The sequence below is a fragment of the Cyanistes caeruleus genome, chromosome 5 (genome assembly GCF_971803275.1).
Source record: "Cyanistes caeruleus chromosome 5, bCyaCae1.hap1.1, whole genome shotgun sequence".
Taxonomy (NCBI): Eukaryota; Metazoa; Chordata; class Aves; order Passeriformes; family Paridae; genus Cyanistes; species Cyanistes caeruleus.
In genome coordinates, this window is record NC_141705.1 from 65198638 (window position 1) to 65225994 (window position 27357).

Here is a 27357-nt window from a genome sequence, read left to right on the forward strand (position 1 = left end):
AAAAACACCACAAAATTCTCTAAAACTTTTCAAAATACAACAAAATTCTTGAAAAGCCCCACCAAATTCCAGAAACATCCCACAAAATGTCCTCAATACCCAACAAAATCCCAGAAAAATCACACAAAATTCCCTAAATCTGCTCAAAACACGGCCAAAATCCACAAAAATCCCACCAAATCTCCAGAAATTCCCACAGAATACATGAAAAATCCCTGATAATTCGTCAGTTCTCTATAGAATCTCACAAAATTCCAGAAAAGTCCCTCAAAGTTCCACAAACATCCCACAAAATCTCCCCAGTATCCAACAAAATTCCAGGAAAAATCTCACAAAATTCCCTAAATCTTCTCAAAACACGACCAAATTCTAGAAAAATATCCCACCAAATCACCACAAATTCCCACAAAATACATGAAAAATGCCTCAAGATCCCTAAATCGCCTCAATATCCCACAAAATCCCACAAAAATCACACAAAACCTCCACAAGTTTCCACAAAATCTAAGAAAAATCCCTGAAAATTCTTCAAGTCTCCTCAAAACCACACAAAGTCCTTGAAAAGGCCCACCAAATTCCAGTAAAATCCCACAGATTCTCCACAAGTTTCCACAAAATCTAAGAAAAATTCCTCAAAATTCTTCAAGTCTCCTCAGAATCCCACACAATTCCAGAAAAAACACACAAAATTCCAGAGAAGTCCCACAAAACTCCCTAAATCATTTCAAAACCCTACCAATTCACAGGAATGTCCCACAAAATCTCCACCAATTCCCAGAACATCCCATAAAAATCCCTAACACTTCGGAAAACTCGACCAAATTCCAGAAACGCCCCATAAAATCAGCACAGTTTCCCACAAACTTCAAGAAAAAACACCACAAAATTCCCTAAATCTTTTCAAAATACCACAAAATTCTAGAAAAATATCCCACCAAATCTCCACAAATTCCCACAAAATACATGAGAAATCCCTCAAGATCCCTAAATCGCCTCAATATCCCACAAAATCACACAAAAATCACACAAAACCTCCACAAGTTTCCACAAAATCTAAGAAAAATTCCTCAAAATTCTTCAAGTCTCCTCAGAAGGTTCTGGATGAGGGTAGAAATAATTAAAAAGCATCTTAAAAGTAACATCATATTTTTGTCAGCCATCTCTTCAGGGACTACTTTAAATCCCAGAATGTTCAAGAGCCATCATCACTGTACAAACAGAAGCTCCAACTGAACGAAACCAGAAGAAGTGGATATGGCAAATTCTCTGGTCCAAGTGGTGATATTAATCTGGTGAGGCTCTGGATTCCCATTTCAGACATACTATCACAGCTTAAATATAGGAAAAAATTGGGATTTTACTTTGCTGTGGTCTCTTTTTGTTTTGCAAAATATGTGATAGTTAATATATGAGTAAAATCTTGTATAAAAACAGGTTTGTTTTTTGGTTTTTTTTCTAACAAATAGCCAAATGCATATTACCTGCCTTGCTGGAAAATAATTGAGGTCTTCCTCTAAGAAATTTTTTCTCAGAGTGCCTTTCTTTGTGATTTGTGTTCTTATCTTAGGAAGATACAGGAGTTGCTCATTTTAATGCTGTCCAGCAGACTATTCCATGCTTTCTCAGCTGTTTGGATCTGCAGTTCAGGATTGGACCAAGAAAAATGGTGATGGGATCAAATCATTTTTATTCTTAAATGAGGACAATTCCATTTTTAAACATACACATGTGCTTCCAATGCTTTCAGTAGTCAAGGATGAAATTTTGAACAGACATGAATTCCTCAGTCTTTGTTTCTTTTTCCCTGAAGGATGGAATTTGGACTTTGCCCACCAGTGCTGTCCTTGCTATGGGCAGATGTTTCTTCTGTTCTTCTTACCAGCAGTAGGAGTGGTTGGACACTGAACCTCAAAGAAGAGGGAGCTAACATCCCTTACCTGGATAAGTCCCACAGGTAAGCACCTTGGAGAAGTTCTTCAACCAAAACCAGTTCCTGTAAGGCTTTCCAGCCCTTGACAGGAAATAAGCTGATTCCTGCAGGCTGCAACATGAAGACTTCCAGACTGAAGTGAGCATCCTGCTATAAGGAAGGATTTGGGAGTAGTGAGTCATCATTTGTATGGGAAATTAATCTGTGATTTTTATTTATTGTTTTTTTTCATTTGAAGTAACATCACATCATCATAGAGAGACATTGTCTGTCATTTCTGGTGTGGATACCTGAATAACTCAGCTAGACAGGTAGCATGATAAGGTAATACAATGCAGATATTGAAAGGAATTTTTTGGATGATTTTTTTGTTAGTTCAAGCTGCAGTCCCTAATTTATTCAGGCTTTGAAGTACCATGCAAGCCTTTCCCACAGAAGAAATTCTGTTTTATGTAAATAATGCACTGTGCAGTAAACTAGAAGAAAGCAGGGAGCATAGAGCATGAAGTTAGTGTTTCATGCAGGTGTTTGAAGGCAATGTGGGATTCCAGAGCTTAGTGTTTGAATTGCACTTGAATTTCCTTCTTTGCTGTTATTTAGACTGCTCTGAAGTAGTCATGAGAAGCAAAAATGAAAGGCAATGTTGTTTGATGGGGACTGTGGTAGGGCTTTCTTGCCAGATTTGAAATGGCTTGAATTGATTAAAATCTCCAGGTGAGGGGAAGATTGTATCCATTCCTCTCTCTTATTAAAGCAAATTTTCCAAGAGGGATGTAAAATTGCAGTTGAGGGTTGGGGTGGTTTTTTCTTTTTTCCCTTCTTTCATGTGCAACCTAACAACTCCAGTTTCACAGGCCTATTTAACATTTGATCCCTAAAAGTCAGTCCTTTGCTTTGTATTTTGGGCACTTGTTCATCTTGGGGAATTTGTCATCTTCTCAGGGCATTGAAGGTCAACCAAATGCTGCAGGTTTCATTCTTCCTTTCATATGGTCTATGTCCTGGGGTTTGACTCTTAAGCAGAGCTATTTTTTTATTTTGCAGCCTAGCAGTTGTACGGTGGGGCTATGTGCAGGTGAATTCACTTGAGAACGATGGGTAAATCAGCTCCTGGGAAGATGTGCACTGCCTGGCCCCGATGCTTCAGCATGCTTGAGGTCAGCTTGGCTGTCTCTGACTGTCTAATAATAATGCAGAATAACAGAATTAAGTATTCATTGTAATTGGTGATCAATAAGATTTGTTTTCAGCTAAGTCTGCGTGCTAGTTTCTAAAGCACTCCAGTCTGTTTCATCAATGACCTTTGTGGTTTTAGCTTAAGCTAAAAATCTAGTTTCTGCTGTTGTTATTTTCTGCCCTGTCGCTGTGAGAGGAAGGGATGATGGCTGGAGGTTTGGCAGTCAGCGAGGGCCTGGCCACCACTGCAGTTCTGTACACTCAGCCTTGGAGATGTGATCAGGAATGTGCTGTTAGTTGCCAGTTTTGTATTGCAAAGACTGAGCATGCTGCCATCACTGTGTTTGATGAGTGAGTTTTCATTGGTTTGGTCCAACTCCAAAGCAGCCTTAATTTGAAGGTGGAATTCTTTGTGGATGAGGCTGTGAAGAATATGGTGTTTATACTCCCATCCTACGGGCAGTACGGTAGAACAACTCCTAACTGATTTGGTAATAAAGACCTAGTTTTTCTTCACTAAACCTGCCCTAGCCAAATTCATCAGCTGGTGATAGCTATCTCTGGAGTGGAAAACCTTTATTGAGTTGATTGACAATTTGATATACTTTGTCAAGCTGTGTTGTTTAGTTTCTGTTGATCCAGAGACACCTGAGGCTCCTTTTGCTTCCTAAGGGACTAAAGTAGCAAGCACTTAGAATGAGATATTGGGAAGATGGGTGCAGGAGACTTTGTAATTTAGTATGGAAAAACATAATAATGATGATGAATATTTCAGGTGGAAACGATAGTATTTCACTATATACTATGAGAAATGCTTTTATGTGATTTTTTTTCATTTCTCTTTTATTTTTTAATCCTGGATAAATTAAATGAGGCTTTTGGGGAAAGCATGAGCTGGAATTTCTATTGAGGTTGATAACCTCTGATTCTGCTCTTGTTTGTCTGTCTGCTGGAACTTGTAGCAAACTAGCTATGTCCAAGTTTAATTGTGTAATAATTATCTTTCAAATCGAGCCTTTCTCACTTGGTGCTGATGTATTTGGGGGAGGGAGGGGAATGGAGAGTAAAGAGCTCTTTTCATGAATACAATTTTAATTTCATCTTGCTGATTTGAGCCTTTCCAAGATTCAAGTGAGCATTGGATCAGGTTGGAACTGAGGGGATGACTCATGACTCTGGCATAAAAACTACATTGCATTCCACATATTAGGAGTTTTCTGTTGCCCACAAGAAAGTTCAGGAAAAAGAGACAAAAAGAGAAATGGGTTTCAAATTTCCTGTGCTATTTTCAGTTGACTCCTCTTTCTGGAGATGCCTTAGCAAGTGTAGGACATCTGAAAAACTTGGAACTGCAACTTTCTTGTTGAGGCTCTGATGAACATTGCTTCTGTCATCAAGTTCTTGTGTTCATACTTTGAACTTAGCTGAGTAATGTTGGTATCAGCAGACTCTACTAAAGCCATGCCTTCCTAATTAATAATGCATTCTTAATAAAAAAAAAAAAATCTATTTCTTCATGTATTTAATTACCTAGTGAGTGTAAGACTGAATGAAGTTAATACCGTGCAGATTTCAAGCAAAACGCTGCTTTTTAATGTGCTTCAGTATAGGCTATGCACAAGTCAATAGACATGATTTTTAAGCTTCAGTTACCTTTCATTACCCTGTGCATATTCAAATTCAGATTGATGAATGCTGAACCAAAAGCAGACATCATAGAGTTAATTGAAGTTCTTTAAATTCAGAGGCAAACTATTTTCATAGCTTTGTTTTGAGGGTGGGTTGCTTTTGATGTCTGGGGTTTTTTTGGCTAAGGCAATGGCAAACATTTATTTATCCTGCTCCCTCCCCATTTTCCACCATCGTTGTTGCCAGTGATGCCTGCAGTGCTCAGTGGTCAATGACCCTCAGCCAGGGTGAGCTGCAGGAGCCTTACAGACGGGCCTGTTCTTTCTCCCAGTGCTAGAACAAGTGCAACAGCACAGTGCCATTTTGCTAAAAGCTAATATTTTTCCCAGCAGCTTCTTCTCCAGGCAGAATGAAATGCTTTCTTCAAGAGCAACCACATCTTTTCTCTGCCTGAAAGGTTGTGTTTGTTTGGGGTTTTTTCTCTTGCTTTAGGTGAGAGATAAAAAAAAAATGAAGAGGAAAGCCCAAGGAAATGCCAAAAGTACCACCTGGTAGTAATTTTGTGTGAGTGTCTCCATTTACACTTCAAACTTGCTCTTGGAGAACTTGGAGCTGCATTTAAAATGTATTTTGGTAGGTGGTCAGCTGTTGACTATCTGCATTTCTTCTTCCATTTCTTTTCTGTGCTTGTTTGGTATTGCTGCTGAATGTCCCCAAAGAGTAAAGTGGTGTGGAAGAGTTGAGGAAGCAGCTTTTGAAATTCTAAAGCTGATGTGTAGGTTTTGTTCCTCTTGGATTTTTAAAAGCAGGTATGTCATCCAAGTTAACTTTCTTCAGCAAGTAACAAGATTGTCGTCCTTCCACTGATGCTCTGTATTTTAACAGAGGTATTTGATGGTGCTGGAAAGGAGCAAGATGCAGAATGAGTTTGAGAGAAGTGATTTAAAGTGGGAGCACAGATGGTTGATTCCTAAAAATCAAAAAATGGATGTTTTGTTTCGTAGGAAAATGAAATCTAATCCTATTTGAGGGTCAACAGGATAAATACAAAGAACTAAATACAGATGTAGATACATATATACATATATGCGTATATATATATATATATATATTTGTATAACCCCGCCCCCCGAAATCTATGAAGCAGGACTGATTGGTGCCATAGCCCAGGCAGCCTGTGGATCTAATTGCCTGCCTGTATTCAGCCCTTGCCTGGATGCCAGGGGAGACGTCTCTGGATTTGTCTCCAGACAGCTTTCCAGGGATGATCCTGCTCCTTTCCTGGTGCCCCAGAGTGCTGCAAGCCCCCCATCCTGGGGCCATGGTGATGCCTGCCGGGGCCTTTAGGGTCCCCCCTAAAGGGCAGACAGGGTTTGACTGCAAGCTTCCTTGGAAGGTGGAGGCAGGTGAATATTGGCCACCTTCTTCTTTCCCGCTGCCCTCCGTGCTCTTGCAAAGCCTGCTGGGGCACTGGGGCTCTCCATTGCAGGCAGTCTGGAGCTGCCATGCAAAGCCATCTCTCAAGGAGTCCCCAGGTCTCAGGTGCAACCTCAAGAAAATGACACAGCAACGTGTAGAAAACGTGAACTTTATTCACTTGACTACTTCTAAAATCTACAATCCAACGTTACTAGAAGACTATGGGGTAAGAATCTTAAGGCTAAGAAACTTCAATGCTTCAACTGTTTAGAACTGAACACTAAGGGAAAGGTCAACTTCTTGGGGGAAACGTGGTGGGGAATCGAACAACAACAGGGGTGTGGCTAACTTGTAAGGTGGGGAACGTCGCAGTGCCTGGGCTGGGCACTGGTCACCCGTTCCCCGTAAGGTTCTGTAGCTGGAGCGCGACGCTGGAGGTCAGAGCTGTGGGGAGGTGCGGAGTCTCCTGTCACTGCCCTCTTTTGCCGCCGTCTTGGTGGTTGGCCTCCTCGGCTGAGAGCTGTAGCGAAGGTGCAGCCGCATCAGGTCACGGTTTTGCCTGAGCAGCTGCATCAACTTGGTGGGACAGCCGAGTCTTCGATGGCGGCGGGGCCCCGCACGGCCCGAAGGGCTCTGGAGATTCCGCTGCAAGGCAAAGCACAGGGATCCCCATGGAAGAGGCAGAGAGGCAGAGCGGGGCCGGCACCTGTGGGGCTGCCTTTGGCCTGGGAGACAGAGACTCGGGCCCAGTTGGGCTGGGCTGGCCTGGGGAAGAGGCTGCAGCAGGCAGAGCTCTGCCGCCTCTGCTTGGTGCTGTCCATGGAGCTCAGCCCCTGGGCCACATTCCCCAGCCAGGAGCTCAGGCCCCTTCTGCCGCAGGGCATTGGCCAAAGGGTGCCCAAGAGGCCCTCAAGGTCTGCCCCATCCCACCTGCCCCTGACCCCCCACCCCCTGCCTCACCTCTCCCCAGCGTCTCTGAAATCTTCTTCCAAGGGCCCATCCCATGGCCATTCCTATGAGGAGCACGTCAATGAGCAGGAGTGTCCTGGACGCCCACCAGAGGAGCGCAGAGTCCTTCTCCTCCAGGTCGAAATCCTCCGGAACCAGAGGAGAGGCACCCGTGCTCCTCTCGGGTTTGCTCACAGGGTCGAGGGGATGGGCCAAGAGCAGCAGCACGTAAAGCTGCAGCAGCGCGGAGGAGCCGTGAGCAGCCATAGTGCTCTGCCAGCAGCACCGAGGCTCTGGGCGTCTCTCTGCGAGCAGCTGTGCCTGGGCACTGGGGCGCAGCAACAGCTGGGGACAGTTGCCAGCCAGCGTGCCGTCCCCAGAGGCTGTGATGTCACAGAAGCACAGAACGCCCTGGCTGCAGAGAGCCCTGAGAGAATGTTGAGTCCAAGCTGGGAGCCATGGCGGCAAGTATGGCCAGCAGAGTGGGGCCCGAGCGCTGCGGCCTGGCTTGCCTTGCACCCGTGCCACAATGATGACTCCAGCAGCCCCTGTCAGGCCATTGCAGTATCTGATGGCCCACGCTGGGCACAAGTTCTTCCCAATGGCCAGCGTAAACCTCCCTTGGCCCAGCTTCCAAGCCTTGTTGGCATCTGCTCTCTCTTGTCCTTGCCCACCTGGCTGGCGCTGCCGTGTTGCTCGCTGGCCTGTCTGTGGGAGAAGAGGCTGTGCCAATGAGTGCTGCTCAACTTGGAGGCCATTCAAAGGAGGATTTGATTGGGCCTGCTGTGGGAAGAAGGAATATGCGTGCACATGGCCACTGCCCATAGGTTTTACCCCAGATTTTCATGAGCAGCTGTCCTAGTGAAAGTCAAGTCTGTTTTAGTGAGTATTTGAGGGCTTCCAGAACACAGTGCCATCTCAGGGGAATTCTGCTGGTTGAGTTCTACTGAGGCTTTGAGATGAGTTGCAAATCCTGAAAATGTTCTCCTTGCCCAGGTAGTAATTTCACAGTTTAGACTGTGGGGATATTGACTGCTCAATGTTGAGGACCTCATGTAACTTTCAGCACCAGAAATTTTCAACCTCCAGTGATTGTCCTTGAGACAAAACCATTTGAAATCTTTTTTTCTGTGGACAGGAATTGCTTCGGTGTTACTTCACATCATCCATTAAAAATTTGATGCCTGGAACAAGTCCCGAGTGCTGTGTGATTTCCTTGGTCGTGTTCCTTGGAATGGCTTCCCCCCCATTTTCTGAAGCTGGCCCCAGAAAGGTCATAGATGGGTGAGAAGTTCTGAAAGGCCAAGTGGTGCAGATCTTTGCCTCCTGTTTCGAGGTCTGCGGTGAGCTGTGAGTCAAAGAGCTGATTTGAAGTGATGGTGAAAACACAGTTGAACCTTTTTGCAGCAGGATGGATGGATAGAAGCAAAGCACAGCACGACTGGCAGCAGCAAATGAATTAAAATGCATCCCTGGAATATGTTTCTTGGATTGTTCTTCTAGTATTGTGGTAGTAATTCTGATGTCTGAGTAGTGAACAAGCAACAAGTAGTGAACACGTGATTTGTAGTCAATTTTCTATTTCTTATGTAGTGGAGAGTATGGATGCTAGCTTTGGAGCAGGCTGCAGAGAGCTGCAGAAACTGCAGGCCCCATGGCCTATCAGTCCTGCCCGAGAAGCTAGCCTGGGAATTCATAGGAGGATTTCAAAACAATCCTCACAGACAGAAAACAGCTGCCAGGTGCTGTTTGTCTGTCCTCTTGTTTTCCTTGCAGGAGAAAGACAGGGGGGTGGTGAGCCCCGCTGACCAATGATGGTGATGTAGCACTTTACTAAGCAATAAGAGTTTCCTTTCTGTACTTTCCACGTATCTGTCTATTAGACAAGCCTAGAGTAATAAAGTAGAGAAGATTCTCCTGTTGTGACTCCCTTGAGAGTCCGTGTCGTTCTTTCCCACCGTTCCCAATCAGAACGACAGAAGAGATTTTTAAGAATTGTGTTTTTCTCTCCTGGTTGAGGAATGTGTTCTTCACGGGCTGAATCTTCATATCACTTGGTTTTTGTAGAAGAGCAGTTTCAGCAGCAGATGATTCTCCTTGCCCTCCTTTTCATTTTTCTTGTCTGTATTATTGCCTGGCAGGTTAACCTTTTCAAATTGCGTGCTGCAAAACATTGCTACTAAGGATAGTTGGTGTCCAAACAGGTTCTTTTCTCGCTTGGATTTCAACTATTGAAAGATGAAAGGTTTCTAATGAAGCTACAGAATTGCATATCACTGGGACCTTGACTTCTTCCCTGCTTGGATCTAGAAAAAGAGATTCTTGCCAATTGAACTGCTGACATATTATGTAGAGATCAGGAGTGGCCACCACAAGTGGTACTGAATTCTTGGAAATGTGGTGATTTTTGTTAGAAATGATTTTAGCTTCGACAGTGCAAGCTTATCATATCCATCTGCATTTGTGTTCTATTAATCATGGGGTTTTGTATTAAGCATGGGCTTCAGTTTGCTGTCTTTTTGTCACTTCTTCAAATACCAGTTTTCTACACCTGCTGGCTTGTTCCTTCTGACTTCAAATGGTATCTCTTGGGCACATAACTTCATCTTATTGTGAACAGCGCAAAGAACATGTTTTGGTCTGCCTTGATTTGATGGAGTGATTGCTGTGGAAGGACTGGGAGGTTTTGTGGTTTAAGGTGAAAGAAGTTCAGCAGCCTTGGCAAGTAAGTGTGCCAGTTTACAAGGTGAATCTACAGAAACCCCCGTGCTTCAGCTGCAATGTACAATCTCTGAGGCTGCTGCTGTCGGGGTGCCTTTGTTCTGTTGGTTTGGGAACCCATATTCTACACAGCATCATTTGTCAGAACTCCATTTCACTTGTACAGTCCCTCTGTTTTCCCACTTCTGAATGATGGTTTTCTCTGTGCCTTTAACATGGGGAATTCTGGGTGATAAAAATAATACATATTCCATAATGTTTTACGTTTCCTCTTGGAGTTTTTTCTAGTTTTCAAATAATTACCTTTTGTTTCTAGCTGGGGGCAAAATGCATTTGCAGTTTCAGTGGTTTTTTTTCCCAATTTCTAATCTTACTTGGGCACTAGATAAGGGAGAAAAATGCCCTAGTTTCATGGAAAAGATTCTGTGTTATTCCATGCCTTGAAATGAATTAAAATACGGTTCTATTGCTCTCTCTTTCATTTCTTCTCTTCATTTGGTAGAGTTTAGAAATCTCTTGCCATGAACTAGGTAGTGCAGAGTGCCTGCCTTGCTGTGTTGAACTCCTGGGTGAGCATGCCAGGCTTAGTTTAGAGATTTGCTTTTAAACATCCCTTATTCCTTGTGAAATCTATCATTTGGTTTGTTTGTAGTTGTGTTAGAAGATAAAGAGGAGGGGGATCACCCTGGAAAATTTGTCATCTGAACTGAATTTGTACCCTTTAGGCCATCAGTGACTGCTCCTTAGCTTTCTCAAGGCATGAAGGACACTGGGAGTTCCTCCCAGACTCTTCTTTTGGGACAGCAGTCCTTTCTCTTTGGCTCCATGAGATGCTCTGCACAGGAGTGCTTGAGCTCTGAAGGGCAGGGGCATTCCATGAGGGTGAATAATAAAGAACTCCTGTAGCCTGAACTGTTTCCAACTTAACCCAGCAGAAGGAATTGTTTCCCAATTCTGAGTCTAATGGTGCTGCTGACAAATTGTGCAGTTTCAGAGCAGCAGTGCAAGATGTGCAAGGGGCTTGTGTGGAGGGAGAGCAGCAGCTTGTAACACTGGACCTTTGTCCCGTGGGCAGCTGTGCGGTTTTAAGCGGGAATGTTCCGGAGGGGTGTGGAATTGAAGAAATGTTTGGAAGATTTGTAGGTTTGTTGCTGTAGGTGTGAAGGGTGGGGACAAGTCTTGTCCAGTGACGGAGCAATGATTAGGTAAGGTACTGGGAGAGCATCTGAGGATGGTGTTGCTGTTGCATGTGATTTTTCTGGAGGCCATCTGATGCACACAAGATTTGTTATGACTACCAGGATTGCAACTAAACAGAATGCAGTCATTTTTCTTGTAATTTAGTGCAGCATCTTTTGATCCGTGATGAGCTGAAGGCTCAGTGCACAAGGCTGAAAGGAAATGGCACGCTCTCAAGAGATTTTGGTCTTTGCGGCTTCATGAAGGTGGATAGGACATAATTCCTTCGCTCATTGGAGCTGCAGAGTTTAGTTTGATCTCCTCTGTTTCTAAGCAGTGCTAAAAGGTGTTCCTTCCCTCAATTTTGATGGCAGCAGAGAGTCAGCTAATGAATGTGGATCTAGGTAAGGTTTGTGGAACAAAATCAAACACAATTGTCTGAAAAGCTGTTAGACATGCCTACAGTCAGTGTCAACAGAGAAGGAAGAGGTTAAAATTCCATCTTAATTTTAGAGCTCTTCCTCTCTTCTGCCTGCTTTTCCCATAGTGCATATGGAACCAGCATAGTTCATTTGATCCCTACCCCTGAGTGCAGCAGCTCACCTGCTTTCTGCTGCCCGCCTTTGCTTTCTTGTCAGATGGAAACACTGAAATAGAAAAGGTGATGTGACTTAATTGACTCCATTCAAATGCCTTGGCAATTGAATTTCTGTCTCATGGCTGGATACTCAGCATCTCTAAGTGCAGAATCCTCCCTGGCACCGTATATCCTCGCCTTGTCCCTGCCACCACCACTCTAATATTTTCCTTTCATTGTAAAGTGAGTGAGATTTTACTTGGCTGGAATTCTGCAGTGCTGGGAATGAAGGCTTTTTCCTTCCTCATTTTTTTATAATGAATTTCTTTTTTATTCTATTCACACCTTCTGAGTGAGCCTTTCATAAGGGCTTCTGTATTTCACAGCGGCTACACCTATTTGGGTCTGAAGACTTTGATACAATTGTAATCACTTGGAAATGGAACCTGTTTGATTTGTATGGAAGGCAGCCATTCTCCCTGTTCCAAACTTCCTAAAATTGTTTATCCACGTTGAAAAAAAAAATACCTCTTGGAGATAGTCGAGACAGTGCATGATGGTGATTCCAGGGATGGAGAAGAAGGACCATCACCTTCCTCACACCGTCAAACTTGAGACTAATAGTCAGGTCTGCAGTTCTAATTTTAATCCACAGTAATCTACAGACAATCCTTTATTATTTAAAAAGCTGATACCGTCAAGTTGGAAGCAAGCTGAAGTTGGAAGAGTTAGGTTTCTTCAAAGCTCTTGTTTCCAGCAGGATTGGAGAGCCTTTACCTTTTGTAACAGGAAGGTTTTAAATTTGTAATGCTGACCTTGCAACTGGAACTTGGTGGCTCCATTGTTGCACTTGCAGCAGCCAGATGACCTCAAAGGAGAAGTGCGTTGTTCTGACTTCTGTGGAAGCAGTGGCTGCAAATACCATCAGGAAGTGCTGGACTGGCAGGACATTGGATGGATGCTCTTAGGCCACAGAGCTGGAAATATCAGCTGTAGCCACATGGTAAGTCCATTTATGTAATTCCAAATCTGTTCCTCACACGATCTGTGCTCCTCTATTCTGTATCAGCTTGGTGAGGAGGGAGATGAGACTGTTGGGGGAAAGAAACCACTTATATTTAAAGCAGAGTAACTGTCCTATTATAAATGCTGAAGATAAACCTGTGAGGCTACCAAAGAAATCTTTCTTTGTCTTCCAGTTAATAACTTCAAATGGATAACAAATCTATGCTGTATAATCTGCTTTGGATGGATTTCCTTTGGAACATGTGCTTCTTCCTGAATTACAGAACTGCAATATTTTCACTGCTTCCCAGCTCTGCCATCCCAGCATCTCCCCTGCTTCCCAGCCCTCTGCCATCAGCATCTCCCCTGCTTCACAGCTTCCCAGCCAGGTCAGTGCACTGGGGGCCGGGGTGGGCAGTGGGTTATGGGGTTTTGGGATGCGCGGGGATCCCAAAGGAGCCCCTGTGGAATGGGCCCGACATCCCAGCGTGCTCCCGGTGCCCCGGCAGGGCGGTTTGCCTGGAGAAGCTGTCAGGCAGGATTTGCTGGGTTTTTCACAGCTCTGATTTCTCCATCCCCCGGAGTGCCCTTGCTAAGAGGAAGCATTGATTGCTGCCAGGCAGCACACACACGTGGGAATGTGATTCATTCCGGCCCAGGCCTCAGAATAACTTCTGTGAGCTGTTATCCCTGCTAAAATGAGCCTTTTCACAGTTCTCTATTTCCACCTAGCGCACACACACACACACACAGTAAAATTACAGAGGGAAATAAACTTCCCTTGGCTTGGGAAGAAATTTTGTGTTGTTGTAGGGAGCTCTTTCTGAAGGAATAACAGGTACCTTTCTACTACAATAATTTATATGGAAACCCAGCACCGTGTTTATTTGGTGTCAGTCTAGGGTGAACAGAAACCAGCACAGGCAGCTGGAAACAAAGGTCCTCTCGTCCCATTCCACAATATTGGTGTTAAAAATCTCTGTTCAAGGCCAGATTCCACCACAGGAATCTGGCTAAGAAAATAAGAGCTTATTCAATAAGAAAATGCCGCACTCAGAATGTTTCTTTGCATTAGGATTTTCCCAAGTATCTCGTTTAGCTTTTGTTAATAGGTTAAAGGTAAAAGGGTTTTGGTAACCCTTTTTAAGTGTACCTATTTCCTCTGTTAAATGGGAGAACAGGAGTGCAAAGCCCTATGGACGGGGGCTGCTGGAGAGATCCTATAAACCTGATTATGTCCTAGAGACCTGAGTCATCATTTCATCCCATTGCAAAGTCTCTTATTCTTTCAGTTCAGTTAAACCTGCAAAGAATTCAACCCTTAGAGCTTTAATATTTTTAAAGAGACATTCATGTCCAGAAGGTGTCTCAAGGTGTTTGTTCCATCAGGCTGGGTTTGATATCCCTATTAAAAATATATATGGCTCAATTGATGAGAAAATCTTCTTCAGAGAGAAGGATTTTTCTTCAGCTTAAAATCTGAACTATAAAATTGAGTACAATAAAGTGAAGAGTTGAGTCATGAAGCAAGGGATAGAAAAGAAAAATGACCATGCACATCTTGTGCTGAAACTGTTTGGATTTATTAGGAAAGGTCCAGCAAAATCCTCTGTTAGGAAGCCAATTAGAATTATTTATTCTATTGAGGGGGTTTGTGCCAGATCTGAAGAAATCCCTTGAAGAAGGAAACTTATTTGAAAGCTGCAAACATAAATGTTCTTTTTTTGACCGAGTGATGGAGAGGTGAACAGAAAGGGGTGGCTTGGGGCCTTGCCTTGTGGCAAAGAGCAGAAGGGGCTCTGGCAGGACAGGGAGCAATCCGAGCGCTCGGGTTTTGTTTCATTTGTGGCTCAGCACGGTCGGCTTCGCTGCGGGCAGGCCCGGGAGCAGCGGGTGAACAGCGTGGGGACAGCCCGGGCACGGCTCTCTGCCCTCTGCCCAGGGCAATCCTGGCACTGCCGGGAGCTCCGGCCGCTCCCGCTGATCCTTCCCTGCGCCTCCGGGAGCAGGGATGTATCCGGTAACGTGGCACAGGCTAGGGCAGACGTGTTAAAGGTGAAACTTTGCCATGATTGTCCTTACAAACTCTTGGTGCTCCTTTTCCTTCCTGCTGCCGTCACTTACCTCCAGTGGCTGCTGGGTCAGTGTTTGTGTTTGGTGCCGCTGCTTCCTACAGCAGAAACATTTTGTAGCTACAGATTTGGAAGGAGAATAATGCTGTGTTCTAATTTATTTTTGAAAAAGCTGCGCTTAGCAAAGGTTCAGAAAGCGTGGGCCTAGGACCCTGCTGTTGCAGCACTTGATGGGAGGAATCCAGGTAGGCAGGGAAGGGGCAGGTTTCTCTTCCAGCTGTTGTGAGCTCTGCTGCCAGGTTTGGAGCAAGTAGGAGTGGTGCTGTGACCCACGCAGTTGGAGCAGGCAAAGGTGACCTGTCTCTAAAGAAGTGCCACAATGGTGCAGTGATGATCTCCATCTCAGCACTCTGACTCTCTCGGGATGCAGGGACATCCTCTGGTTGATGGGCCTTTCCTGCTCAGAAAACTCCATCCTGGGTCTTCTGGCCCAGTGTCAGAGCAGGGGCAGCAGACAGAGAAATGGGGGTGGTTGTGCACTTTTGTGATCCAGTGTTCTATGAAGCATATTATGCTAAGAAGCATAATCAGTGCCAGAAGTTGAAATTATTTGTCAGTAGCTCAGGCTTTCGCAAGAGCTGTGAATTTGGGTGGAGGTGAAAATCAGTCCCTGTGGTTTTGTGTTCCATTACAGGAATTCACAGCTAGTCCTGGGCTGAGGGCTGACCCTCTCCAGGACTGGGGCTCCTATTTTATTCCTGGGTAGAGGATTGTCCTGGGGGCATGGTTTGGCTGTGATTGCTGTTTGTGGGACACCTATTCAATTTCCAGATTTGACACTGAATTTCTCTATGATTCTGAACCATTGCTGTATGAGCTTTATCGATAAAATGCTTGATCATCCAAAGTAGGAAACAATAAATGATCGTTCAGCAGATTTGGAAGATGGGTGCAATTAGTCAGATAGACAAAGCCAGGCCTTTCATCATTCCATTTCATCATGATGGGTTATGATATGAAATAAAAACCACTAGCATTTCAGTCACTCATAGATCCTTTTCTAGAAATACTCTGTAAGAGAATTTTCAAACCCATGCCTTTACCAAGCACCACATAATGAGGTAATAGCAAGTGCTGTTTCATGTATAAAATGAGAGATTCAATCTTGCAGCTCCAGGAGAAACAGATTCTATCCACAGAACCTGAGGTGTGTTGAGCTCGGTGCTGTCCGCAGCAAGCAAAGCTTTTCCGTGTCAGCTCTTGTAACTCACCTTACAAACTCAGTAAGGCACAGCAATCCTCAGTGCCAAGGCTGGAATCTTCCAAGGCTGAGGTCACAGAGCTGCAGAAGCTCAGGTCCCTTTGCCAGTGGAGTGGGCTCTGTCTGCACCACTCGTTGTTTTATTGTTCTCCTCTCCTTGCAGGCACACTAAACCCACCACAGTGGATTTGAGTAAAGCGGGGATTCCTTGGTGTTTGCCCCTGCTGTTTCTAGAGAACGGGGTCTCCTGGGGGGCATTAGGAGTGAACTCCCTCTCTCCAGTCTTGGAAATGCTGGATCACATCTACCTTGAGCTTCTGATTCATTTTGACACCACCTTCCATATTCCTGCCTTAAAGGTCCAAGCTGCTCCTTTGGCAGCGCCATCTGCCAACCGCGAGTGTCGGTGCTGAGGAGAGCGACAGGCGGGACAGGTTAATGTGCTCTTTATCAACTGAGCCCAAGAGATGCTCTTGAGAAGAGACTGGGGAGATTCACCATAAGCATTCCTGAGTCTGTCAAAAGCTCAGCTTAAGCTTCCTCTCAAACAGAGTCAGCGTCGTCGCTGTCATAGCTGAGGAGTGCAGGGGGACCAGGGGGTGCCAGGTTTTCCTGTCACTTAGCGCTACTCCATCGATGAACCTGACTGCAGAATCTGCAAAGGTGCCCTCCAGACAGAACTGGTTTCACAGGACCTCACTGTCCAGAGAGCTCCAAGAGAGGTACTTTGTGTTTTTCTCATCTCTGTTTCTGGAGCTGAAAAACAGACAAAGGAATTTTAAAGTATTTGGAAAAAACCCAGAGCAAGCTCCGTTTATTCCATGTATGTCCACAGTGGCACTGCAGCTTTAGCTGGAGTGTTTGGCATAGTAAGATTGGTATGGATACCAAGAGGGAGAACAGGGTTGATTGGGATAAGGAGCAGGAAGGATAAGTGGCCCACAACTCTCGATGAGGAACATCTCCAGGAGCAGCGGTTCCCTGTTTCCCCCCAGATGAAGAGCTTGGGGTCGGCAGCTGAAGTTACCACGGGCCAGTTTGAGAAATGAGAGGTCCTGAAGCCACTGAACGTGGCACCTCAGACTGCTGCTGGTGCAGGCAGCTCAGGAATGCCAAACAATCCATCAGACATTCATGGGCAGGGGCAATAGTCACTAAACAGAATCCTCTGCCATGGCCCAGTAAATTCCCAGTAAGAAGGGAAGTGTAGCCTGGGAGAGACCAGGCCAGTCCTCACAGTCAGGTGATTTTATCCCTGAACTCTCCTGCTCTCTCTCAGGAGCCAGTTCTGGACTCGTCCCTGGGCTGGGCAGGGGCAGTCTGTGCCTGTCTGTTTTTCCATGCTCCTCGTGGCTGCCTCTTACTGCTCTGGTTTAGGGTGCTAGAGGATGGCAGGTGAATTACAGCTTTTGTGCTGGAAAACACATTTTTTATACTGAGCAGAAAATAGTCCGTCTGTTGGGGGGGAAATAATTGTAATTTACCTAAACACTCCGAAAAGGTACTTTCTCTACAATATGTCTGTTTGTCTGGATTCCTCTGACTTTGGGAATATGCAGTCACAGAATCATTTGGGTTGGAGAAAATCCCTCAAGATCCCTGGGTCAAACAGTGAAACATTAAATGGGCTTGGGCTGCCTACAAAGAAATGATTGCCTTGGGTCTTGGCAGTGCTGCCCTTCAGGCTGTTCAAAGCTGAGCCCAGCTCAGGGTGGTGTGACACATCATCCTGGAAAAAATTTCACATGTCTCTTCAGGCCACTTTCTGGCCTTGCAGAGATCATAACGCACTTTTCTTCCCCTTTTAATCTTTCTCCTTGCTGGCAAGGAAATGAAAGGAGGGAGAGATGATGTGAGAGGAGCTCAGTGAAGGGCACTGGCAGAGTTCCTCGCTCTGCCCTTTGCAATGAGGAGGGGGAGCATTGCCCAGCAGGCAGGAGATGGAACTGGTGGGGATGCCTTGTGAGGAAGGTGTAAGGAATGAATATGTGTAGAGGCCAAGTGAGTGCTGAGGGTGGATCCTGGAGATGCACAAAGACATTCTCCCAGCCATGGGAAGAAGCGGTTTCTCACATTCCTGGGGATATCAGGGTGGCTGTAGCTGCTGTTCCCATTGGGACTCTCACCCCAGGGCTCAGGCCATGGCCAGCAATGATTTCTGCCAGGTTATGGGGATTGCTGGATGTCTCCTTTGCTGCTCAGTGATGCTCAGCAGTCTCAGTTCTGGTCAAAACAATTTTGTAGTGGGAACTACAAGGCATGGAGACAACTGGAGCGGTTTTCACAAGGACGTCTCTCCCTCATGAATGAAGGGTGCAATCCCAGCAGGGCAGGGGCAGCTCTCCCTGCCTGAGTTTCCTCTCAGGACCTGAATGAGCCTCAGTGTTTGGCAAGAGAGGGGCTCCAGTGAACTGTCTCCTTTCTCCTCTTATTGGAGTCCCAGCTGCAGACAGAATTAAGCAATGAGGAGAAATAATTGTTTCGAATTACTGAAAATTAATCTTGATCACAGCCTCCAAAGCAAGAGCCACGATCTTTGCATTTGCATTCTCAGGAGAGCACGAGAAGTCACTGCCAGGCTGCAGTGCTGGTGGTGTCTCAGCGAGCAGGAAATGGGGTGCCTTGGCTGCACTGCTCATAAGCACTGGATCCAGTATTCCTGGGTGAATTCCCAGGCACCAGGCGCATCAGTCCCCATCCTCAGGAGAGGCTTCCAGCTCCCCAGCTGCTGTCCTGGCAGCGATCCGTGAGCTCTGGGACACCAAAGGTTTGCAGCAGCCCGGCTGACCCTGGGGAATGTGCGGGGCTGGTGGCTGCCCTGGGCAGGGCGAGGAATCCCTGCTGCTCACAGGTGGGAACTGGCCGGGCACAGCAGGGAGGAGCCAAGGGAAAGGGACACGAGCTGGGGCAGAACAGAGCAGGCTGAAGGCAGCAGCTGCTGGGGGAGCTGAACCAGAGGCAGCCCGGGCAAGGCAGAGGATGGCAATGCCGAAAGGTGAGTGTGCCAAGCCTTGCCAAGGGCAGAAAGCAAAAGTCCACACAAGCAAGAGACAACAGAAGCCGTGAAGATAAAAGGACTCTTAATTTGCCTTTTAATCACAAAATGAATGCTTTGCCTTCCAAGAGGCCTTTGTTTATCCCTGGGCTTCTCAGTCCTCATCCTGGAATATCTGAAAGGTCTTGGACCAAAGCAGAGCAGTGTTTGAGCTGCCAGGAGCAGCACCTCGCCTTGGGTGAGCTGATGGGGGTGAGGAAGTGTCCACAACCCTCCCTCTGGAGGGGCTGAGGTGAGGGTGGCCAGGGATACTGGGATTCAGGCAGCTCTTCCTGTCACACCAAAGCCCTTCCCTTCAATCAGAACTGTTTGTTCCCGTGAGATCAGATTGTTGCAGTGCCCACACCTGGTGAGACAATGCCCGAACAATATTTCTATTGTCAAATCCTCCAGTTCATCATTCCTGCCAGCTGGACTGGTTGGGATGTGGGAAATTCCTTAGCAGTGGAGGTCATCTGCCTGACCCGCCCGGCAGCCAGCCCGGAGCATCCCTCCCTGGACAATCCGCGTTGCTCCCGACACATCCCAGGCATCAGCAGCGGCTGGAGAATAAAGGGAAGTGCTGCAGCTCGGGCAGAGCTTTGGGAGCCACGCCCGGACTGCCGGGGGAGCTGTTCCTCAGTGCCGCAGGAGCCAGCTGGAGCTCCTCAGCCAGGCGGGAGTGGGCTCCTGATCCCAATCGGGCACAATCAGAGCCTTCCTCTGAGCTCAGCCGGCTCGGGCCGGGCGCTCAGCCGCCTTTCATTGCGGACCGAGGGAAGGGCTCGGGCCCGGAAGCGCCTCCCGGTGCTGCCGGATAATCGGAACCTGGCCCGGCTGAGCCGCAGCCGGGCTCGAGCTGAGTCTCCCGGCTCTGATCCCGTGGCTTTCACCGCAGGTTGCGCAGGCGGGGATGGCTTTGTGCAACGGGAGCGCGGCTTCCCGGGAGCGGCTGTGCCTGCTGCCAGGGATTCCAGCAGGCTCCGTGCCTGCAGGCTTGGCCTCATCCCTGCCCGGAAATGAGGATGGGAACCAGCCTTTTCCTCCTCTCCTTCCACCTCTGCTCAGCTCAGCAGCTTTCTAAGCAGCTCTTCCAGTTCTTACCTTGCACACGGCGAAGATTTGTCTGGATTGTCCCAGCAGCCTTTAAATATCCTCGGGATCCCATGTGCCCTCCTGTCAGGTGGTGCAGGGAACAGGCAATTCCCAGGGAGGTGCACAGCTGGAAAGATCATACACACGGCTGGGCTTTGGCTCACCTCTGTTCTACCTCACTTTGCTTTGATTCCACTTCTGAAAGATCAGGACCTATCAGGAAGATCTCAATTAGCACAGAGGCTGATCCAAGAGCACTGAAAAGTGGGAATAAGACACTCGAACTCCAGGAAGGGCTCTTCCCTTGTGTGCCAAGGGCAAAGAGAGCTCCAGCAGTAATTCCTGCTTTGGTGGCATTTTACACCGTGTGTTTTCTACAGGGGAAGGCTGGAATAAAAGCAGCTCCGTGTTTAGATCATGTTGAGAGCTACTCGTGAGTCCTGTCACCTCATTTCACAGCTCCAGCTGCCCCAGTTGTACCGGGGGAAAGAACAAGATGAAATTGTTTTTGCCATTATCTGTGTGACAACAACGTGTGCCATGCAAATGTCATGAGCAGAGGTGACCTCAGGCTTTGGTGTGAGGAGCAGAACAGGTTGGATTTAGGGTATCCTAATGGGATTAGAGTGAGACAAAATATAATACGAGCAGAGGAGCAGGTGGATCCATCCAGGGATTTCTGTAATGGAAAGCTAAATATGCAAAGGTCGGGCATCGGATTTAATTTATCACTTTCATCTTCCTGCTTTGGAGACCCAGTCAGTAGCACGGTCTTGGCCAGAGTTTTAAGAAGAAAACGCCATCGGGTATTATTAATCCTACCTACATATAATTGCCTGAAAGAGGGAAAGGAAAACCACGTTGTTTATCTTTGTTTTGAAGCCTGCAGCCATCGCGGCTGTTTTGCCTCGCGCACATTGGGATCGGTGGATGGGACAGTCTGGGAAATGAACACCAGAAGCTTCTGGCCATCCCTCTCTGCTGCTCAGGGAACACAGAGCGAGTTCTCTCCCGCGGGGACCGGCCCTGTCGGCTGCCAGCGCCAGGCACAGCCGGGCACTCCCATCCCGCTCCTTCCTCCTCCCGGCGGGGCCGGAGCCGAGCCCGCGGGTCCCGAGCGCCCGTGGGGGCCGTCCCTGCGCTGCTGCCCCGCCCCGAGCGCCGGGACCGGAGCTGCTCCTCCGAAAGAGAGGGCAGGGCAGCGCATGGAGCGCGGGCATCCCCGGGGAGCCGCCTCAGCCCGAGCTCCGGACACGGGAGGAGCCCCTGGATCATCCCCTGCTCGGGCCTGGGCATCTCCAGCCCTTCAGTTCCGCAGGGCCGAGCAGCTCCGGGCGTGTTCCCGGTGCCTCGGGAGCGGCCGGAGCCACGGGCGGGGTCAGGCAGTGAGCTGGAGGCGGCAGCACAGAGCGGGGCTGGGATAACGGGATAGCACATGGCTGGGATAATAAGGAAATGCGGATTGGCTACACGTGCCTTCGCTCCAGGGGAGCCTTCCAGCCTTTTTATCCCACGTGTGGTTTTTGCCAGTCTGAAGCAGTTCTCAGGGCAGGATCAGAGGTGTGAGAGCTCCGTTCCCTGTCAGCCCCTGTGGGGATGTCCACAGTGAAATCCACAGCCCTGTGAGCTGAGATTAATAAATGGAGCATTTTTCTGGTCTCAGAATCGGAGTCTTGAATCCTGTGGGGTTTTTTGGTGGGGGTGAAGGTGTGGAGGGCTCAGGGACCAAGTGCTGGGTCTGGCCGGGCCGAGGGCTGTGGAACAGCGACTTGAGCCCCGTGTTCTGGGAGTGCAAAGCGAGACTCGCCCGGGCCGTGAGCACGGAGCCCAAATCCCGCATTTTGGGGCTCAGGGACGGAGCCCAAATGCTGCGAGCGAGCGCTCGGAACACGGAGTCCCGGCCCGGCGCTGTCCGGGCCCGGCCCCGGGCTCAGGGGGCGGCTTCGGGGCTGAGAGCAGCGGCCGAGCTCCGGCTGCTCCCGAGTCCTCCCGCAGCGGGACACCCGCGGGGCCTCTCGGCGGGGCCCGAGCGCCGCAGGGTGTTTGTGTTCTATCCGCCTACAGCTTTCCCTGTTTCCCGTTTATTTCCCTATTTCCCTGTTTATTTCCCTGTTTCCGCAGCCGGGAGCGGCCCCGCGCGGGAAGGGCCGGGGGCGGGGCCTCAAGGCGGGGGCGGGGCCGGGCTCAGGTGCTCGGGGCGGGGCCTCGGGGCGGGGGCGGGGCCGGGCTCAGGTGCTCGGGGCGGGGCCTCGGGGCGGGGGCGGGGCCGGGCTCAGGTGCTCGGGGTTGGGCCGGGCGGGGCCGGGCAGGTGCGCGGGGCCCCAGGGCGGCTGCGCGGGGCGGGGCCGAGGGGGATTTAAGACCCGGAAGTCGCTCCCGCCGCCATTTGCTCCCCAGCGCTCGAAGGTGCCGGCACGGGCCGGGCCGGGCTCCCCGGCGGGGCCCAGGTGAGGCGCGGGAGCCTCGGCTTCCCACTCCTGCTTCTCTCTAACCCTTCTTTCCTCCCTTCCTTTCTCCCGCTTATCTCCGTCTCCTCCCCGCAAACCCCCCTTTCCTCTCCCCCGTTGCTCTTCTCTTCCTCCCCTGCACCTGGCTCTTCCCCTGTCCCTCCTCCTTGCACACCCGGCCCTCCAGTGTATCCCTCCTCCTTCCTCCTCCTTCTCAGCCCGCTCCTTCTCCCCTCCTGAGCACCCCCAGCCCTCCTTCCTCCCCTCTCCTTGCCCCGGGCACCCAGCCTGAGCGCCCCCCATTCCCGCTCGGCCTTTGCCACCTGCACCTCCCTCTCGTGCTTCCCTCCCAAGGCCGAGCCCGCTTCTGTTCCTCTTTCCCGCTCTCCCTGCACTCTGTGCCCCTGCTGCCCTCCGCTCCTGCTCCCTTCTGCCTCCTTGTGCGCTGTCTCTCGGCCCTTTCCCTCCGTGTCCCCGTGTCCCCTTCTCCCCTTGGTCTCTGTTTGCCCTTGGCAGAGAAGCCGCGAGGTTCGGGGCGCCGGATAATAAAGCCCCGAGGGCCGGAGCCGGCGCCCCTGCTTTGAGTGCCCAAAAGGAGCCGGAGCCGCTGTGCGGGTCCCCCCAGCAGCTGCCAACACCGCCCTACACTGCCGGGGTTCCGGCTTTCCCTTCATCACACCGGGCCGGGGCTGGGGGGTCAGGGGGGCCCCTCCTCAGGAGGGGTCTGGGGTGGGGTAGCGAGGGTTGGGGGGCTGGGGGGGTTTGGGAAGGGCCCCCTCGTTAGGAGGGGGTCCCGGGTGGGGAGGGGGGGGATTTAGGGTGGGCCCCCTCCGGAGGAGGGGCCCCGGGGAGGGGCGGGGGGCGGGGCCTCTCCGGAGGGGGGTGTCCCGGGTGGGAGGGGCTGGGGGTGTCCGCCCCCCTAAGCCCCTCCCGCCCCCGTCCCTCCCCTCTGCGCACCCGCCCGGCCCAACCCCGAACACCTGCGCCGGCCCCGCCCCGGCTCTTGGCCCGCTCCTGGCCCATCCCGTCCCGTTCCTGTCCCGCCCCGCGGGTGCCGCTGTCCCGGGGGCCTCGCTCGGGATCCCCGCTCGGCGCTGTGCGGGCCCCGGCCCGGCCCGGGCGCTCTCGGCGGGGCCGCTCCGAGCCCGGGGCGCTGCGGCGGGGCCGGGCCGGGAGCCGGAGGTTCGCGCCCGGGTCCCGCTCCGGCCGCTCGGGGCCCCGGGCACGGTCCCGCTCCGGCCGCGGGGAGCCGGGGCTCTGCCGGTGCCGAGGCGGCCCCCGGGGCCCCGAGCGGAGCCCGACGCGCCGGGCCGGGCTCTGCCCGTGGCCCCCAACGCGGGGTTCGGGCTCCGCTCCGAGCCCCAAACGCGGCTCCGCCGCCGGCCCCAGAGGCAGCTCCGAGTCGCCGGCTCTGAGCTCTCCGCGGGGCCAAAGGCGGCCCTTAGAGCTGAGAGGCTGCGACTGACGCTGCCCGAACGAGCCCGCTCTGAACACCGAAGCACCGCGGCTGGGATTTACTTCAAGCCCCCCGAACGCGAAGCTCTGTGAAGCCAAATCCCCAGAAGGCGGGACTCGGTCTCTGCCTCGAGCCCCTAAAATGCACAACTTGCTCTCTGTGAGCCCGGATGCTCGCTCTGAGGGACCGGGCTTTCACGTCCCCAAATCTCAGCTCGGTTCATCGCTGTCTGCACTTGGCCAGCGCAGCCTGGCTTTGAGAGTCAATCGGCGGCACTCGGGCTCTGGAGCCTGGACTCGCTCGCTCGGACCGAAACCCCGAAACCAGGGCTCAGTCTCTGTGCCTGAAGCCCAAATCCAGGCCGGACGTGAGCCCGCTGCTGTCAGAGTCCAAAACGCAGGATTCGGTCTCTGCTTTTAAGCTCTGAGCCTGAATTTTGAGCCCCTCAAACGCGGCACTCGCCGCCTTCTGTGAAGCCCCAAAGTGATGGGGTGAGTCTGGTTCTGAGCTCCCCAAACACAGCCAAGGGTCTGTGTGAGCCACAGCTGCAGGAGCGGGGCTCAGCTCCGAGCCCCCGAAGGCAGCGCCGGCTGTCTCTGGGAGCCGCAGCAGCCCTGAAGCCCGGCCGGCAGCTCCGCACCAGCAGCAGCATCGGGAGGGGAATCGGAGCCATTTCCCTGGCTCCTGAGGCAAAGCGTATGAAGCAGGAGGCTCTGAAAACCAATCAAAACTTGCTTCTGTATCGGTTTCAGCTGGGACTTCTCATTTCTTCTAATTTCAACTCGGTTATGATCATCAGCAGTGGCTTAGGATCGGCTTCTCTCTGCACTGCGCGGCTCCGGGGCTGTCCTTAGGCACAGGGAAACCCGTCCTGCTGCTTCCCGGGGAATCCGGGCTTGGCACATCCCAATAAAACACCATCGTCAAAGCCAGGAATGCCACACGAACTTTATTTGATAAAACACGATGAGAGAGAGCCCCGAGCCGCAGACCTGGGAGCAAACAAATCCCGTAGAGCAGTCAGCTCCCGGCTTCTCTGACAGCCAGGAGTGGCCCCGGCTGTGCAGCTGCCCCAGGGGCTTCTGATCAGGAGAAGATTAAAAAAAAAAAAAAAAAGAAAAAAAAAAAAAAAAAGAAAAAAGAAAAATTTACAAAAAGACAGGAAAGCACCGAGGTCACGTGAGCGAAGGGGGGGGGGGGAAAAACCCACAGCAGAAAATAAATATTAAAAAAGGGGGAATGAAAGGGGGAAAAAACAGTCAAAAGGAAAAGAGAAAAATGAAAATAAAGAGCCTAAAATAATAAAGTAGGGGTGCAGAAGAAGCGAAATGCAGATTGAACCCTTCCATGCACACAACAGGCAGCTGGGCAGGGGGTAAAGCTGATGAAGCAGCAAAACTGACCCTCAAAGCACTCTCTAAATAACTAAAAGCCAAACCAGCAAACAAAAAGCCCCAACCAAATCCCCACCCAATCCCTGCTGGATGCAGGAGCCAGTCTGAGCTGCTGGAACCCGACCGAGACCGAAATCCTGCAGGGGCCCCTCCTGTGGCACTCGGCCCAGGTGGGAAAGCCCTGCCGAGCCCCCCGGGCCTTGGGCGAGTTCCCGGTGACCTTTGGGAGCAGAGAGTGGGGCAGGGGCTGGGAATGAGCTGCTGCCATGGAAGGGCTCCCGGTGTTCCAGGAGAAACCGCTCCTCTCTCGGCTCCCAGCTCTCCTTGCCTTCCATGTGCAGCGTCTGGAGCCGGTCTGCACCTGGGGGGAAAAGGTGTGCAGGGAGCTGGGCACACCTCGGGCACGGCCTTCAGCCCAGGGCTTGCATTTCCATCTCTCCCCAATCCACTCCTCAGAGCCAATTAGGTGCCTAAATAATTAGCAATTCTAACAGAGCTGACACACAATCCCCTGGAAGGGGCAGCCCCCAGTCTGGGACACCTGCTCTGGTTCTTTTCCGGCTGTTTCCCAAGGAAAATGCTGCCCTTTCTCATAGTGCCACAGATGCCCATTTTGAGGTGATGGAAATGAGAGACAACTCAGGGAAACAGGAAAGGCTTAAGGAACTTAAGGCTTCAGCTGCACCAGCAGCGATGGAGAAAACCTACAGCTCCTTCTTGTGTTTAGGGACCGGCCAGAGCAGCAGGAGAAGCTTGGTTTCTGTTCTGTACAGGGACAATTGTGTTGTAATCCCTTTGTGCTCGTCTTCAAGTGAATGTGTCACGTGGTGGTGCCAATCAATATTCAATGGAGGGAATAGCTCCTGCTCTTTTTCCCCTATTCAGTGCTGTCCTTACCTCAATCTGAAGTGCCGGTGCACACTGGAGGATGGAAGGATGCACACTCCAAGGATGAAAGCAGGACTCCTGAGGCAGATGGATGGCCCTGGTGCTCCAGGTCTGGGTGCACAGCACCCACGGCACTTGCTGAAAAAGATCCAGCTTTCCATTTGTCAAGCACTTTGTAAATGTTCTGCAGAGAGCTGTGGCTGTGCCTCCTCAAATATCTGGTTAATAACTACTGCGTTTTGGGGTTTTTTAAACTGTGTTTAACAGAGTTACCAACACACCTACCCACCTGTCCTCCTGCTCCTTCTTTTCCTTTTCAATGATTTTAAGCAGGTGACTTTTCCATCTCAGTATCAGGGTGACATCAGGATCTGCTTTGGCTGTTGTATTTAATGTGTTAGGAGTGACCTTCCACCTCCATCCAATTCCGTGGGATCTGCTTTCCCAGCAGGGCCATTTATGATCGCTTGTCTTGGATTTTATGTATTGCTTTCCATTGTCTATCTCAGACATTTCCATGCTTGCACTGAATAAAAAGTGACAAGAAGTGATGGAATGTGTTGTTAGAAACACTTTTGGCGATGCCTGATTGCAGAAATGTTACTTGATGAGCCACAGGCCGTCCTGGGGGGCACTTTGGGGTGAGGAGGGGACGGTGCCCAAGGTGTGTCATCTTTGGCTCTTCTTCTCAGCAAATGGAATGAGCCCCAATGTTTTGCATAAACCAAGTACTCAGTGAGACTCAGGGGACACCTGGTCCTGGCCCCTGTAGCTGTCAGGAGGCTGTAGCCAGGGAGGGATTTGTCTCTGCCCAAACAACAAGATTTTATAATCCCAGGGTGAAGGAAGCCTTGTCACTGCTCTCTTTTGCTCTTCAGCAGGACCACACAAGGCCAAACCAAACCTCAGTCCAAGGGAAAAGGACTAAGGAAGTGCAGAATCACCTTTTCTGCTTCAGGACAGCATCTGCAATAAACTGAATCAATAAGGGTTTTAATAATTTTGGGAGCTGTTGGCTGTAGGGTGTGTGAGAGCTCTGATTTCTGTGTTCATTTAGTTGTCTTCAGAGTTATAGAAAGACTGAAGCAATGACTGCTTCAAGATTGCTGGGTCTGCCTCATTTCTG

General features: G+C 49.9%; 2 protein-coding genes and 1 long non-coding RNA gene across 3 annotated transcripts; 1 reads left to right on the forward strand and 2 right to left on the reverse strand.

Moving 5' to 3' along the window:
- Positions 1-6592: 6592 nt before the first annotated feature.
- LOC147653198 (uncharacterized) lies at positions 6593-7416 on the reverse strand. Its single transcript, XM_086890444.1, has 2 exons — positions 7115-7416; positions 6593-6799 (listed from the first exon to the last, which is right to left on the reverse strand). The coding sequence occupies exons 1-2, from the start codon at positions 7367-7369 to the stop codon at positions 6593-6595; spliced, it is 462 nt and encodes a 153-aa protein (XP_086746570.1). The 5' UTR covers positions 7370-7416.
- Positions 7417-16020: 8604 nt separating this feature from the next.
- On the forward strand, positions 16021-20476 carry LOC147653199 (uncharacterized). Its single transcript, XM_086890181.1, has 3 exons — positions 16021-16351; positions 16469-16639; positions 18472-20476. Exon 3 carries the CDS (start codon positions 19330-19332, stop codon positions 19972-19974), a length of 645 nt encoding a protein of 214 aa, XP_086746307.1. The 5' UTR covers positions 16021-16351; positions 16469-16639; positions 18472-19329; the 3' UTR covers positions 19975-20476.
- A 4409-nt stretch (positions 20477-24885) lies between these two features.
- On the reverse strand, positions 24886-26757 carry LOC147653200 (uncharacterized). The gene is made up of 3 exons (XR_015287038.1): positions 26521-26757; positions 26241-26369; positions 24886-25704 (listed from the first exon to the last, which is right to left on the reverse strand). It is a non-coding gene; the product is annotated as an uncharacterized LOC147653200 (long non-coding RNA).
- Positions 26758-27357: the final 600 nt, after the last annotated feature.